General features: G+C 40.3%; 1 protein-coding gene across 2 annotated transcripts in view; it reads left to right on the top strand.

Moving 5' to 3' along the window:
• LOC108567468 (probable JmjC domain-containing histone demethylation protein 2C) overlaps positions 1 to 16,983 on the top strand; it is a 79,677-nt gene that overhangs the window by 59,527 nt on the left and 3,167 nt on the right. Inside the window, exons 4-7 of one of the 2 annotated variants that reach the window (XM_017928081.1) lie at positions 10,896 to 12,285; positions 12,349 to 12,532; positions 12,627 to 12,770; positions 14,075 to 16,945. In XM_017928081.1, the coding sequence (XP_017783570.1) occupies positions 10,896 to 12,285; positions 12,349 to 12,532; positions 12,627 to 12,770; positions 14,075 to 16,945 (4,589 nt within the window). Of the gene's footprint in view, positions 1 to 10,895; positions 12,533 to 12,626; positions 12,771 to 14,074; positions 16,946 to 16,983 lie in introns of both variants that reach the window. The other variant, XM_017927997.1, reaches the window with a different exon arrangement.

The raw sequence follows: 16,983 nt of genomic DNA, 5'->3' as shown, positions 1-16,983 counted from the left end.
TAACAATTTGATAGTTTTAACATACATACATTTTTGTCCTTGATAAATATTTACTTTCTTTCGATAATTTAGATGTATTTTTACTAATTTATTAGTAACAAGATCATCTCAATTTGCAAAACTGTGAAAAATCATTCATAATTAGAATGTCCCACGTTTGTCGCCAAGTAAATTTTATTACTTTATAATTATTAAAAAAAAAACGCACGAAGATAAGCAAATCGTAAATGGAAATGATGGAATTTCTCATAGAAAATTTATAACATGTAACAATTTGATAGTTATAACATACATACATTTTTGTCCTTGATAAATATTTACTTTCTTTCCATAATTTAGATGTATTTTTACTAATTTCTCATTAACAAAATCATTTCCATTTGCTTAATTGTGATAAATCATTCATAATTAGAATGTTGGTATTTGCCAAGTCCATATTATTACTTTAAAATCATTCTTCCTGTTTGAAGTGAAATGAATAAACTTCCTTCCTACAAACTTGCTTATTCACTTAACGAGCGTTAAAAATGTTGAAATTTCGGTATTCCTATATCGTTTTGGTGTGGATTATCCGTGGAGGAGATGATGATGACCTTGCTTCGATAATAATGCGAAAAGAAGGAAAGAAATGTGCGCGATCATGCAGCTTTAGACAATTATAATATTCCTAGAGAAACACAATGAGTGGAAAAGCAATAAATTCCAATGACTGGGGAATTCGTGTAAAGACGTGAGTGTGTGTGTGTGTGTTGTCACGGTTGGGACAAATGGAGTCAAGGATTCAAACTGTGATTCAGCAGGCGATGGAGGATAAAGAGAGATGTAGTTATGCGTGCGAGGGGAATAAAGAGAGATGGTGGTGGTTCAGAGTTGTATGGGAGGCTGGGCAGGCAGAGAGTTCGGAGCTACAGCTCATTGCTGGGAGGCGGTGAAAGGGACAGACTATATATCTATATAGTTGCAGGAGAGTGTGTGTGTGTTGTGTGAGGGAAAGAGCGATTGAGTGAGAGAGAGAGAGGCAGGCAACGATGGCGGTCGCAGTGCAGTCACTGACCTCTATTGGCTGAGCCACATTGCGTGATCACATAAAATACAACAGTCTCTATAATGGCCATCGATCGGACACACCGACACAACAATAATAAAAAATTTAAAAGGAACAAAACGAAGTCAAATAAAAAGACGAAGCGAATGAACAGAAATGAAAGAGCGAATAAATAAACGTAAGAAGAACAAGAAGAAAAAAAAAGTAAAGGCGAGCATTGAATATTCCATTCCTTCCACGAAGCGGAGAGCGGAGAGAAACATCGTTACATATAGAACGTCCGAGAAGTGGAACACCGCGCCGTAAATAATTTATACAGAAAATATAACGTTTTCACTGAATTAAACTAATTATAAATTTAAATATTTACTTTGTGTAATCTCTTCGCATATCTCTGTATACATATGTATTTATATATAGACTTACAAACATATATAAACCGTTGCGTCATTTGCATGTACATAACAGGAAAATAAAAAAAAATAAAACGAAGAGCAGACTAACCGAAAAAATAAATAAACGATGTACGTGAATAAATAAATAAACGAAACGAAACGGCTATGGGGGGAAATGTGAAATGCAATGCACAAAGGAGCGAAATTTAAATTTGATAATGCGGCAACTTTCCGCATAATCTATTCAGGTTTTCGGGGGCGCCGCCAACTTCGTAATGAATTGCGCTCTGCCAACTTTTCGCATTTAAAATTCCCCAGCAAAAGCTCAATGGCACCGCGCGACGCGACGCGACGCGCAAACAAACAAACAGAATTCAACTGTGGGTGTGGGGGGTTTTTAGAGGAGGGAAGGAAAACGCGGAGAACAGGGATGGAGGATGAGATTTTCGGGGTTACCCTTTTATTTCCGTGCAGAAGTTTCCTTTTATCCGAGGTTAAAGGTTATTCGACGATTTAAATTGTAGTCTCTTTTTTTTTTCTCTTCTGCGGTTTTCTTTGTCTGAAAAGTCGAATCACACAATAGGTACATTCAGTTTAGCTTTAGCTTCGTCTTTCCTGTCTTTAAAATCAATCTTTTTTATTGGCTTTGTGTAATTTGGAACATCATTCATTAACAATTTTACATGTTGAAAGTTAATACTTACTTTAGACTATGTTTAAATATTTCATAGACATTTTTTAAATAATATAACCTTTTTTTTTGTATATAATCAACATTCAACTGAAATATTTTTCTAATTAGTTAGAAAAATTACTTTAAAATATTTGTTTAAATTAGTTTGTCTAATAAACGTAATTTTTCATCAAAAACAAATATCTTTGTTGTGGAGAAATTACGAAATGTGTATCTGTGGTATTCGGTACGTTTCGCTCTCCGGTTTCGGGACGAACGCATGCAGATTTAATTAGTCTGGCGCGTAATCCGCTTAAAACAAATGTTTGGAATGGGTCGGGCGCTACCGTTTTGATCCTTAATTTGCGTTATTACCTACTACGCGAGTTTCGCAAACGCAAAGTCAACATATTGATTTTCCGCTCCGGCTGCTTCATAATTCAGTTGAGGAGGATGCTTCCACTCTCGGAACAGTTTCCACCCTTCACAGATTATCACCGGATTCCTTTACAATCAATTGGCCTTCAATTTGCTCTTTACAAATTCAAAACTTAAATATTATAACATTAAACTTAATTTAAAAGTACAATAAAATTCATTATTAATCAATTAATTAGTAGAGTAAATTCTGTATTTAATCTAAAGAAATAATATTTATTTTATGATCTTATCGTCTTGTTCTGAAATTTCACATTATTTCTGAAAAATAAAGGAAGGAAGCCGAGAGACAAAAGCGTCCTCTTTTCTTTATTACCCATGAACTTTTCTTAATCAATTTAATGCGGTATTTCTTTTATTATTTATTTTTTTCTTCTTTTCGTCCCTGTTTTTTACGGTTCGTTCGTCGCCGGCCGTCCTCTTTTATCTGAAAGTCGAGGAGGGAGATTTGTTTTATGTCCACGAACCTTCTCTCAATCAATTTGCAGAGGCACGAACGGAAGAAAAGAGGAAATAAAAAAAAGAAGAGAAAAGAGAAAAAAGTTGTTTTCGTGACCTTTCATATCTTCAGCTCCTCGTAAATTCTTCGCCAGATTCATTACTTGATTTGGTATAAAGAAGATTTATATTATTCAATACATTTTCTTTGAAATAATGATTTAACATAAAATATTTTATATTTATTTACAAAAAAAATGTACTTTTTGTTTAATATTTGCATAAGTTTTCTCCAATTCAACATTAAGTAGACGGTAAAGTATTTTCTAGGTCATGATAATTTATGGTGACTGTAATCAGTTGTAGGTAATAATTTGGTTTTTAAATTGTGGAAATTTTAAAACAATGCAATAATGGATGAGTTAATACATAGTTAGCAATTTAGCATTAACAACGATACTAATTCATGAGCAGTCGTGAATTTTCTAGGTCATCATAGTTTTGTGCTGATCGCGTTGTGCAGTCACAACAAGATACTACCGAAAACTGTTATATATTATTTTTTTTATTCGCTTATTCAGTTATGCGCGATGCAGCATAAAAATGCAGCAGAATGGAAAGCCGAAACCACCGTTTGTGTGCGCGATTGCTGCAGACGTGGCGCATTCGTTCTCCTTTTGTTTTCCTTCGTCGTTTCGCCGCGCTGATGCGATTTGCTGAAACTGCTACGAATGTAATTACACCTTGCGACCTTGGCGCATGGGAAATCGCGGATTGGAGCAGCAGATCCAGTCGACCGGAATTTCGTCCATCCATGCATTTATCGTTGTTATTATTATTATTACTATGGTTCTCCTCCTGTTCCTCTCTCGCTCGCATTGTTCTTCCACGTCTAAAACAATGTTTGCTTCCGTTCCGCGCGTAATTGCAAACAATTGTGGGATGGGAAGTAGTCGTCTCCAGCGCATCGCATCCCATCCTATTCCCATTCCATTCCTGACCGCTAATTCCTTCCCTCCGCTTTTCCACTCCGAGCATAATTCATTTACCATTATTATATACCCGAGCCAGCGGAACGAATCCGTCTCACAATTTAAATAGATAAAGCACACCATCACAATGCTACGAACCAACGATGTTGTTGTGCTCTTTTTTTTTCCTTCTTCTCTTGCCAACGAGGTTTTCCATTCGTTTGTGAAGCTCTTTCCACAGTTGCGGTTTCTTTTTTTTTTTATTTCTCTAAATACGTACTGCCGTGTGACCTCAATACAACTTTTGCACAATGCACGAATCCAGGAAACGATCGACGATTACCATTCAAGTGTCCATCTTCAAACTTACTTTCCACGCTCACATTTAATCATATTCTTTAAATTTTCTACTGCATTCTAAACCTAACATCAAACATTCGATTACCATTCAAATGTCCATCTTCTTAAACTTACTTTCCACGCTCACATTTAAAGTTTTCTATACCATTATAAACCTTACCATCAAACTAGTACAAAAAAACGCGCAGTCATTGATTAAATTCGTCGTAAATAGATTGAATCGACCTGCTTTCAGTGTTTCCTGTACATAGCTCTATACTTACAATAGCCATATTTCCTGAATTATTCAACGATATTCGATAAACCACATTATAAATAAATAATTAATCATTCTATTTTTATTTTGATCATTTGTAGAACGTAATAAAACTCGAATTACGTATAAACATCAAATTGCGTTCATTGTGTAATTTAAAAGTGCATTTTACGTTTCCATTGTGCGACGAAGAAAGGGAAAAAAGTTCGGAAGAAAGTGGATTTCGTCCAGCTGTGCGCTATTATTGGAAAATCCGGACAATGGATGAGTCGTCGTCAAGTTATTCACTGAAACTGAATATTTCCTGAAATATTCTGAATCCGTAAATCGAAACGTGGGAAAGTGATTTTGACGCAGGATGTTTCAATCATAACTTTTTTTTTTACATATGAAAAGACGAAAAAGGAAATTTAACAATGATTATAAGAAGTTTTCAATTTTCAGTAGTTTCATTCATAATATACTTCAGCATTTGCAAGGACGAACAATACACTTAATTTCACATTTATTTACAATTACAATTTAAAAATAAATAAATGTCCATCAATGATAGTAAACGTGGGAATCTGAATCCAAGATGTGTGTAAAAACGTACTCATTTCAAGGATGAACTTTGTTTATGTAATATCTGCATTTTAATTATCATATATAACTTGATTATTGAGATATTTCCAAATTAACTTTTTAGGGGGTGAAAAAAATCTTGAAATTAAACTTCGACGTTAATTAGGTCGTTATTTCTTTCATGTATTTATAAGAAATTCGGAGTTGCGAGAGGATGGGGAATTCTTATTAAATGCAAGAAATTTGTTTACGTAATTTTTAATGAGTCCAAACGGGAATTGGAAGTCGAGAGAAAAAAAAAGAAGTTTACTTGATTCCATTATACTACGTCGGTTTAATTACTTTTTCGTTTATCAGGGTATACACATAAAAAAAATAAATAAATGAATCGTGTCCTTTGATGCTTGCCTTTGCAGCTGGAGTTTAAAGGAAAGGACGAATTGAAGGGAAAATATATGAAAAATAAAAGGAAGGAGACGAAGTCGAAATTAATTCTCTCTCTTTACAAATCGCGGAATTCAAAAGGGTGGGAGGGAGGTGGTCGGCCCTTTTATTCCATATAATTAAATTCTTCACGATGATTATTCGTGGAGAGACTTTAATGGGACCGGGTCGGGTGGATGGACGAACGCGTGGGTTTTCCTCGAGTTATGTATTTGGCCTCCATTCATTTGGGCGAGGAATCGTTTCGTGGTAGTAAAAGTTGCTTCTCCTCCTCCTCCTTCTTCGGTTTCTTCTTTCAGCTTATATTTATTGTTCAGCCGGTTGCGGTTCATTAATGTTGAAATTAATGTATTTGGAAAGGAGACTATAACATGTGTGGAATATAATTAAGAGCGAACGATGTACGCGAGCTGCATGTCGGTCGTTATTTAACATAAACCGGTGTACCGAAAGCTGGTCATGGGTTGAAAAGAGAGAGAGAGATGAACAGTGGATGCATGCATCGTGTATGGATTGGAGAAAGAGGAATTTCGGACCGGTTTCCATTTTGCCGGTTTTACCTCCCTCATGCATTATTCAACGCCTAGAAATATATCGAAACAGCAGAAGCAGCGACGAAACTCTCCTCGTTGTTGTTGATGATGATGGTTCGGTGCCGTTTCTGGAATTAACACAATGCAGGTTATATAGGAGGAAGAGAAGGCCAGGTACAAATAAATAAGTTTTCGCTTTGCTGATCCAACACAAAATCGGATACCCGCCACCTCCGTTTAGTGGGGGTTGGAGGAGGAGGAGGCGAAGCCGAGAGTTTGCTTCGGTAAGCGTAAAAGTCCTGGGATATCTGAGAACTTGGAATCGCTGCCTCAGATCTTCCAAAGGTCAGCACTTTAAACGCGCTGCACAAACACAAACTTTATTTGTTTCGAATGTTATCCCTTTCCGCTCACATTTTCTTTTTATCTACCTGGATTGAAGGCAGTAAACATTATTATATTTTACATGAGTGTAATTTATGTGCCAGATGTAGATCTGAAATGGCCTTCTGGAGAGAATGGATCATCTGGAGAAGTTTTTTTTTTATCTGCAATCATTTAATTAATATGCATGTGATGTTGTTGTTGTTGTTGCGAGGAGACACCAGAATGACGAGGAGGGAAGTGATCCAGTTTCAGAGCGCTGCGTGCGAGCTCGGAATCAGTGATAAATCTGTGGCACGCAAGCGGGAGGGGGCGACTATTGACTCCATAGGAATGGGAACGGAGATAGCAAAATAAAGTACACAGAGAGATGTTGAATGCAATTTGAATAGCTGCTTTCCACGCGATTCCTTCTACATGTTCAGATGAAATTGATTGATTCTATCTAATTGACAAATTAATGCTATGCACGTCTTTAATGGACAAGATAATTCCAATTGACTTGAGACATTTTAAATGGATTGAAAACAACTGTACAGTTTACAATTAATTTATTATAAATGTAGACATAACAGTTGTTAATAAAAATTGCAACAATGAAGCGATTATGAGATGTTTTATCACTAAACTAAATAAAATGAGATTAGATCTGATTGGTATTTACAATGATTATTCATCGACAAACAATTCTAATTGATATGAAAACGTTATAAAAAAAACTTGATTTGATACGTAATAGTCGAATTTTGTAAAGTTTATATAGATGTTTTATCAAAAAAAAACTAATTGAAAGATTAGTTAATAGAGCATTGACTTTTGTTTCATTATCGATGAATTGTAATAGATTATTATTATTAAAAAAGCTATAAAACTTTGTTAACAATTAACAAAAAGAAAATATGTTATAAAAGCTATGAAAAAAAAATGCAGTAAAATAATAATATTAAAAAAAACTGGATGTAACCGATTTGTTATCGTTTGGATCAATGGATCATTTTGTTTCATTATCGAGGAATTGTAATAGATTATTATTATAAGAAAAGCTATAAAACTTTGTTAACAATTAACAAAAAGAAAATATGTTGTAAAAGCTATGAAAAAAAAAATGCAGTAAAATAATAATATTAAAAAAAAACTGGATGTAACCGATTTGTTATGGTTTGGATCAATGGATCATTTTGTTTCATTATCGAGGAATTGTAATAGATTATTATTATAAAAAAAGCTATAAACTTTGTTAACAATTAACAAAAAGAAAATATGTTATAAAAGCTATGAAAAAAGTGCAGTAAAATAATAATATTAAAAAAAAAACTGGATTTAACCGATTTGTTATCGTTTGGATCAATGCATCATTTTGTTTCATTATCGAGGAATTGTAATAGATTATTATTATAAAAAAAGCTATAAAACTTTGTTAACAATTAACAAAAAGAAAATATGTTATAAAAGCTCTGAAAAAAAATGCAGTAAAATAATAATATTAAAAAAAAAATAACTGGATGTAACCGATTTGTTATCGTTTGGATCAATGGATTCAGGTTAATCTGAACTTTTATAAAGAATGGAGAGGAACAACAACAAAAAAAAAGAGCACGAATTGTGAGCCGAAATAGTAGCTCAATTAATGGCAGCTAATCTAAAATCTGTGTTGCCGTTGCGAGTGCATTGGGTGAGGACTTTGTACGTTATTAATAGATAGCCACGTGCGTCGGAGATAAAGGCCAATTATGTTAAACACACAGACACGTAATTTTCGCGTTAATTGTATGAAGTTTGCAACAAAAAAAAATATGTATTATATTCGTTGGAATCGTTGCTAGGCTAGACTTGGTGTGTTCGCGAATCCGGTTATCATCTGTGCACGTGCCAGGGGTGGGAATTATCGTGTTTTATGGTCCCCCGTTTTCGAAGCAACCCCAATTTCTTTAAAGGGGAGAGAGGCTGGATGATATATTGATCAGGAGACCTAGGTCCTAGGCAACGAGCCAGTCGAAAATAAGAAGGAAGAATGAAAGAAAGAAAGAAGAAAACAACAAGAAGAATAGGATCAGATCGTTTTAATCTGATTGAGAACTTTCACTCGGGATAAATGTATATATATATATAGAAAGAGAGGAGAGGAAGAAGAGAAGACGTTCCGAAGTGATGCCAAAATCAATGGTGGGCGTCTCGTAACAGTAATAATACCGGGAACGACGAAAATAGGAGCGCAATTAATCGGATATAGCCGAGTCCAACCTTGACATAGGCTCTCCGCTCCATCCAATTTGCGGTTTAACAAACTCGTAAGTGGGATAATGCAATTCCGCTGCGAGTTATTATTAAAAGAAACGCACAAATGAATAAATAAATGAACGATTAGAAAGCTTCCATCCGAGGTGGGGCTTTCACTTTCATTAACTCGCGGCCCGAGGAGTTGCGACACATTATCATTATTGTAATTGCGCTGCACGAGGAAATAAAATGTTGTTATTGGAAAGAAGAAGGAATACGGGGCGACGAGCGGAGATGAGATGAGTTTAGAAATCTGTAACGCAGATGGTGTGCACGAGTTGAAATTGGTCCCAATTATTGTGGCCTGCATCTCCTCTCTCTTCGTCTCCTCCTTTTGTAACAAGCACACGGAACGGAGATGAAACAACAACAACAAGAAAACGATGATGATGATGATGAAGACGAAAAAAAAGAAGGCATCACCGACTTCCGAGTAATTCAACTGCAACGAGAGACGCTGAAGCAGATGCTAATCGGGGCGTGGTTGAGTCGTGTGATGCAATGGATCGTGACCGGTCTCGGGCATCGCGAGAAGACATCATACTAATCATCATCAAGAGTGACTCACTCCCATATTACAATAAATAAATAGGAAAAGAACACCTCGAAAGGCAGGCTTGCTTATATGCACAGTCACCGCAGTTCATGACCTTCAGGAACAAGCATTTCGAAGCAATCAATTTCCATAGCGCAAACCTATTAAATTGTTTCCAATCAAATCATCTCCTTCAATTAATCAATTCTAAACATAACATGAAGTCTTCGAATTCTGACACAATTTCAACATTCCCAAATTCTGCTCGTTGCACTGTGAAAATGTTACAATTTAATTATAACTTATTGCAACAAGAACTTGTAACTTAAAAATGTCTACTGGCTACATCTTACGTTGAACCGATGAAGCAGCAACGAACTTTGCTAATTGCCTCGTAATTATTTTGCCTTTAAGTCCGCTATGAATATTCATATACATTTAGCAAATTGCGTTATCTCATCTCTGTGTTTACTTAATTAACTCGTAGAATTGATTCTAATTGTCGTTTCACTATCAAATGGAATGCGTGGGAAGTTCAACGTCGATTCAATTGCATTCATACCTCCTTCCACCTTCAAATTCATAAAACAAACAAATTAAATTGATTTTAATATAGATCTCAATATAGATACAAAAATGTTATTGTTATATGGTGAATTGATGTAACAATTATCTTATTTCCTACGGTTTGTTGGAAAATTGAACTGGGCGTAAAGCGTCGAGAAATTAAGTCGGCTTTAAATTTTATGACTTAAGTAAGCAAATTAAATGTAGCGGAGTTTACTTAGTTACTTACTAACTCAAAGTAGACTGGAGCCGGAGAGCTAATGCGTCGCCGTGCGGGTCGAGCAAATATTTTCTCCTGCAATTCGTCGTCGCGTTATTTTTTGCTTCTTAAATATTTGTTTACTAATTTCACAACGAAAACGCACGCATTGTAAAAGCTATTCATTCTAAGAAATAATGGAATGTGGAACTGTATATGAATTAGTCAAATGCATTACATTTTTAGTATGGAGTAAATTGAATTTGAATGAATTATGAAAAGCGTTTTACCATAATTAATGGGGATTATTTCCGGCGCTTTGTAATTTCTCCTCGCGGTAACGAGGTGGAATTGAGTAAATAACAAAATGAAATAAATAAAATGGATACAAAAACTAGGACAACAATTAATGCCTTATGAGCGAGTGTATGTATGTATATATATGTATCAGAGCTATTTACATAATAAAGTCATACGGTAATAGTATGGAGCGCTCGAAGTAAGTGGGGAAGTCGCCTGAAGTTGTTGGGTCGGTCGGAACGTTCGTAAGTTGTTGTGTCTTCTTTCTCTCTTTCTGTCTATGGGTCGGGGCGGAGGGGAGTTGACTTCCCCTAGGTCGTTCAACTCGGTGCTGGCTCGACTGTCGAGTGAAATAAGAAGAGAGCCCCGGTGTTGTTGACTTCGACCTACTTCGCTAACGATTCCTGTCTAATGAATATTTTATCTGCATTTGCCCCGCACACAATGATGGAACCTAAATTGCCCTTGGCTTCTATTTTCTCTTACTAAGACCAAATTATTCTTGTCGTTTTGCAGGTAGAGGCGTACGGAGGAGGAAGTGCAGCGAGAACGAGTCTGCCAGCAAATTGAAGGGATTCTGCAATATAAAGGAGGACTTGGAGAACAAGCCGGGCAGGAAAAGGAACGGAGTGAATCGAGGCGGTTCGAACAGCAACAACGGTAGCGGCAGCAGCAGCAGGAAGAAAGTTTTGGAGGAGGCGAACAGCAGTAAGCTGCGGGATTTGCAGGTGCGCGTCGAAGATTGTCTGCCCAGGGTCTGCGTGACGACGACGAGCGAACAGCCGCAGGAAGAGGAAGATAGCGTCCTAGATGATGAGACTAGCAACGGGAGCAGTGTGCAGTTAGTGGTTCCAGTAGTGGACGATATTGGTGAAGTTGTTGGTGATAATGATGATGAGCGTGAAGTTGATGTGGCAGTGGCAACAGAAGAGCCAACGGTAGTTGGGGAGGAGGCTAGTGCAATTAGCGAAGAGGACGATTGTGTGATAGTGGCTGATCCACAAGAGCAGCAACAGCACGTGGAACATCAGCAGCAGGAGCAGCGTCTGCAGAAGGAGCAGCCGTCGAAGAATCAGCAAGATCAAGAGCAGCAGCAGCAGCAACAGGAACAGCACGTAGAGCGCGAGTGCTCGAGCCGCGGTGACGATGACGGCCCGCTGTCTTCGTCCTCGCCTTTCAGCAGGATGGAACTCACCGAATCTGCAAGCAGTGCCGCATCGTTGCTCCGCTTCCCGGACGACCGTTCCGACTCTGGCGTGAGTTCGCTGCGATCAGGCAGCGGAGATGAGCGTTCCGGTTCTCGATCCAGCGCCCTAAGCTCATCAGACGAACCACCCCCTATCCACTGCACTACCAGCAGCAGCAGTAACAGCAACATCCATCAGAGCCAGACTGCAGCCAGCAACAGGTCGCCGCTGTTTATACCGTCATCGGGTCTATCTTATACCTCGACTCCGACGAACAGCAACTCGAGCAATTCGAGTAGCACCACCACCTCAGAACCGGTGCGCGTGTGGCGTGACCCCAGCTTGCTGTTGGAGTCCGAGCCGCACGTTCGCCACATCCACAGTGTGCAGCACCAGTCGCTGCTCATGTCGCACCCATCGACCCCGGCCGCTTCGGGCCCGCCACCCACCTCAGCCGCAGCAGCAGCAGCCGCCGCCGCCGCCTCCAACCACCAGTCCCTCTATCAGCCCGTGGCGCCGCCACCCAACCTCATGGGTCCCCATACTCCTCATCCCCTCCAGCAGCACCATCTGCAGCCTCCGGGCATCTACGCCCACCACATCCCCAGCGAGCTGATATGGGCTAAAAACCATTATCGCGGCATCCCTCACATCATCCCTCCGCAGCCGGGTCATCCCGATGAGCTCGACTACATCCAGAGCTCCGGCAGACTCATAAGGTACTGTCCATCGCCCAACCCCACTAAAGAACAACCTCAACTAACTAACTTCATCACACGCAGGCAACAACCAGGGCAAGGTAGTCGGGAGATGGAGAAGCAGAAGGACCGCGAGAAGCAGCAGATGGAAAGGGAGAAGATGGACCGCGAGAAGCGCGAAAGGGATTTGGAGGTCGAGAAGCAACTGACGGCTAATCAGCAGGTGCAGCAGCATTTTGATCAATCTCTGAAAATGGCTCATGCAAAGGTATGCATGCATCCTACAAACTAAATAATAGAAAAAAATACAAGATAAGCATATTGTAATGACAAGTAAATAATAATATTTTTTTTGCTTGCAGGGCGCATGGAACATCATAAACAGCATGCCACCCCCAAACAGGGGCGGTGGCGGTTGCGAAGAAGTAAAACACGACCTGCATCAAAGGAACGATAGGCACGGCAGGCCCGAGCCACGCGACAGCAGAGCTTACTATTCTGCCAGTGTAAGTATCTACATTTGATAATTGAAATCACATAAACAAAAAACATTATTGTCGCAATGACCTTTATTTGCATTAAAATTACATACGATATCAAAATAAAGCAAAGTTAAGAATGAGTCGAAAAGAAAATTTAAAAAAAAAACATTTCGATACGTAATCAAATCGTATGCATATCACAGACAATCAACCTTGTTATTAATCTAATACGCATAACAAAACAATAACACATTCTTCGAATAAATCGACTTAATGAATTGAAATCTATATATACGAGACAGGAATAAAAACGCAATTGTCGGAATGACCTCGTTTGATTTTTAAAACAACTTTAAATAAAACTATTATAAACAAGGTAAAAACGAGTTACTTGCACCATTAATACTGAAAGGAAGTTTTATTTTATTAATTAATATAGATTTATACTTGCAACTGTTACAATGAATTGGTAAGCGGTTGAGCAGAAAATAAAAACTGTTCTCGTGTGAAATGTAACTGCAGAGTAGAAAGTAACAAGCGCACCTATTATTATATCATCATCGTATTAAAATATCGCGTGTCAATTCCCCCGGTGGATACCGTATCTGGAACGCGTTTTATTATAATAAAATAATGAATAGAAGTGGAAGAAAAGAAATGCAGAAATCGCGAATGTGGATCGCTCTCCTCTCTTCTGACTGTTGTTTGTTAATGGCGGAGACGAGAAATCTTACGATGACTATTCGAAAACGAACTATTCTATTAATAATCCTACACATTTTCATTGAATATCTTCTAATAATAACTGTGTAGAAATCAAGGAAGTAAAACCGATCAATTAGAAATAAAGATCAGATTTGTTTAGAAAACAAATTATTAATATTTATGGTCATAATGAAAACACATAACATAATTTATTATTTACAAAAATTTCATTTTAACTTCTATCGCAAAGCAGATTGATAATTACATTTTCTAAATAATTTAAATTTCAATTGTAATTTTCATTGTAGGAGATATTTTATAAAATAAAAAAAGGAAGAAATATTTATGATTCGTTTAACTTGAAATTATATCTTATCTATAAGTTGTGTTTTTTATTGATGGAAAATATTTGTAATTGTTTAGTAGAATTCCGAATTGTTTGGCAAATAGTCAGATGTTTTTACATTTAATTATTATTTTAAAATAATAATGGTGGCTGTGGAAAATCCGGCAAACAATAGAGTGTGTTGACGTATACCAAATAAAGCGCTATTATGTTGTTATCAACAGAAGAATAATTACTGTTTTCTTATACCGCGATGTGGCATTATTTGGGTTTTCAGGCTCAGTCGAGACCGATCAACGTGTCCAGTAAGGCTGATTATCCGCCGCCTGCGCATTCCAGCAGATCGGCGGGGTCGAAGGTATCGGAGAAGATGGTCTCCGTGCACGGATCACTGCCGAAAGCGGAGATGTTCGCAGGAATTCCTGCGTTCCAGCCGCACTACTTCAACGAACCAAAGACCAAGGACCACCATAAGATGTCACAAGGCAGCGGTTTGCTGGTGGCGAAGAGTGAGAGGGATATGCATCCGAATCCTCCACCTCTGCAGAGCGAGCTGAAGAACTCGGTGATAGTGAAGCACGACGGCGGTAAAAACCAGCACCATCTGTCCGAACAGCGTGTGTCGATGTCGCATTCACCCGGGCCGAAGATGAAGGCGGACATGATGCATTACCTGTCGCCGGGACAAGCGCAGAAGAGTGGCATCTATGACTACAGGAGCCAAACGCAATCGCCCCATCACATGCCGCACGCCCCCAGTCCACATCACCTGCAACCGGAGAACTTGGGTAAATCGATGTACAGATCGGGTCAGATCCAGAGTCCGCTGCCGCAAAGGCAGTCGCCACATCAGCATCCGCACGCACAACAACATCCGTCTCCGGAGCAGTTGCAGAGATACACGAACCGTAGTTCTGAGTCGCAGGTGATGATTTACCCGACCTGTGGGAAGAACAGCAATCACATATATATGACACCTTCGTCGACGGTGGCCCAATACACTGTGGCCCAGAACTCGCTCTCCAATCCGAAACCCAAGGTGAGCAGTCCAGCCCCGCATCACTTTTACGGGAAGCCGAACGCGGTCATCGGATCGTCGGGGATGCCTGTAAGCAGGTCAAACGAGCAGGCGTCGAGTGGTGGAAATCCGATACAGCTCACCTCGAAGCCGCCGTTATCTTCATCAATATCCCCGTCTCCTTACCAGCAGGTCTCTCAATACAATCCACCCCATCCTCAGAGCAGTTCGATGCCTTCGTGTCTGCCGCCTCCCGCTCACAACAGCAGCAAGGGCAACTCTGCGGCACACTATGAGCGGATGTACGGTAGCTCCGTACCAGGTGGATTGTCTGTGAAACCTACTATCCAACACGGGACATCTCCACCGACGGCCGCCTCAGCCCCATCGCCGGTAGCCAGAAATCATTCACAGTATATGCCAGGCGTGACGCATCCGTCCCAGAGCATTCCAAGCGTGCACTCAGTACAAACACATCCGCTCGACTTGGGCGTCTCCTCCAATAAATACGAATCGGCCCTCTCGCCTAAGAGAAAAGCCACGCCAGTCAACAACGTGGCCATCTCTCTGGAAGTAAAGAGACCGAAACTGGAGACGACTCCCACCTCGCAACAGCAGCAACAACATATACTGCAGCAACAGCAACCACCACCACAGCATCAGCAGCATATGCAGCAACAACAACCACTATCACAACAGCAACAACAACAGCAGCAACAACAACAACAGCAGCAGCAGCAGCAACAACAACAACAGCAGCAGCAACAACCGCAACAGCAGCAGCAACAACCACCGCAGCAGCAGCAGCAACAACAACAGAATCTCTCCGTTTACAGTGGTCCGCCACAATTGGCGAGAGTCAGCGAGCCAAGTCCATTGATTGCAAGCGCTGCAACAACGATCACAACCGTGGTGAACACCTACAGAGGTCCGACGCCTTCTCAGAGTCCCTCGACTATAGCTGAAGTGGTACCCTCGGATGTTAGTGTGACCTCCGTGACGGTGCCCAATGAACGACCACCTAGTTTAGATAGCAATGCCTCTTCGGTAGTCTCCACATCAGCTCCTCTGACTACCAGTACTATCTCTGAACCGACAACACCCATCAAACTGTCGACTCCGAGCGCGGTGGACTCCGAGAAGTCCAATAGCCCGGTGCCGACCGCAAAGTCGAGTAATCCGGTGGCGAGGCATTTGAAGAAGGCGTGGCTGCAACGGCATACGGGAGAAGACTCAGAGGATACCACCGGCATAACAGGTGGAGGAAGCTGCGTGACCCTTCCACTGAATATTAGTAGTGCTCCGGCTCCAGTGAAAGACACGCCGCCGCTTTCGTTGCATAATATTGGCTCGATGGCGGTGAACAGTATAAACAAGACGAAAACGCCCTTTCCGAACAAGGCTAATAACAGGAAAGTCCACAAGGAAGCCAGCCTGAACGGACATCCCGTGGACGGCGTCAGCAAAGCGGACGACTCGTCGAGCTCCGATCAGGAACGTGGCAGGAAATCGCCGCCAAAGAGAAAACCACCGAAAGTGAAACGAAAAAAAGGGGGAGGGGGCGCCCCAAAAAAAACGTCAGAAGAACACAAGAAGAGGAAGACTAGTGGAAGCGCCGCGACCGTGAACAGCGAAAGCGGTAGCGATAGCGACAAGGAGAGCGTCAGCGACAAGGATTCCGATTCTGGAGCAAGCACGACTGTGACTAGCGGGAAAAAGTCGAACAGCGGCAGCGGCACGACCACTGGGAGTGCCAGCAGCAATTCGGCAGCCCCAAAGGACAAGGAGCCAAGGAAGAGAGGAAGACGTCCAAAGACAAAAAACGATAAGGGCGAGGAGCCGCGAACTAAGAAGTCCAAGGATGAATTAGTGCCCCAGCGCGACCCCTTTCGCAAACCCCCCGTGGGGCAACTGAAGAAGACCGGCGAGAGCTTTCTGCAAGATGGACCTTGTTTCGAGGTCGCTCCAAAGCTCGCTAAATGCCGCGAGTGCCGATGGACCCCAAACCAGAGGTCCAAGAACATGCCTAACATCTTTTGTCGGTTCTATGCGTTCCGACGATTAAGGTATACGAAGAACGGCCAGCTCGCCATCGCCGGATTCTCAGATCCGCATAAAGATGCATTAGAAGTAAGTTGGAAATAACTAAACACCATTTATAAATACGA

Source organism: Nicrophorus vespilloides, unplaced genomic scaffold (assembly GCF_001412225.1).
Source record: "Nicrophorus vespilloides isolate i.1.1-1 unplaced genomic scaffold, Nicve_v1.0, whole genome shotgun sequence".
Lineage (NCBI taxonomy): Eukaryota > Metazoa > Arthropoda > Insecta > Coleoptera > Silphidae > Nicrophorus > Nicrophorus vespilloides.
The sequence above is the reverse complement of the archived record's forward strand: the minus strand, read 5'-3'. Positions and strand labels throughout refer to the sequence as shown.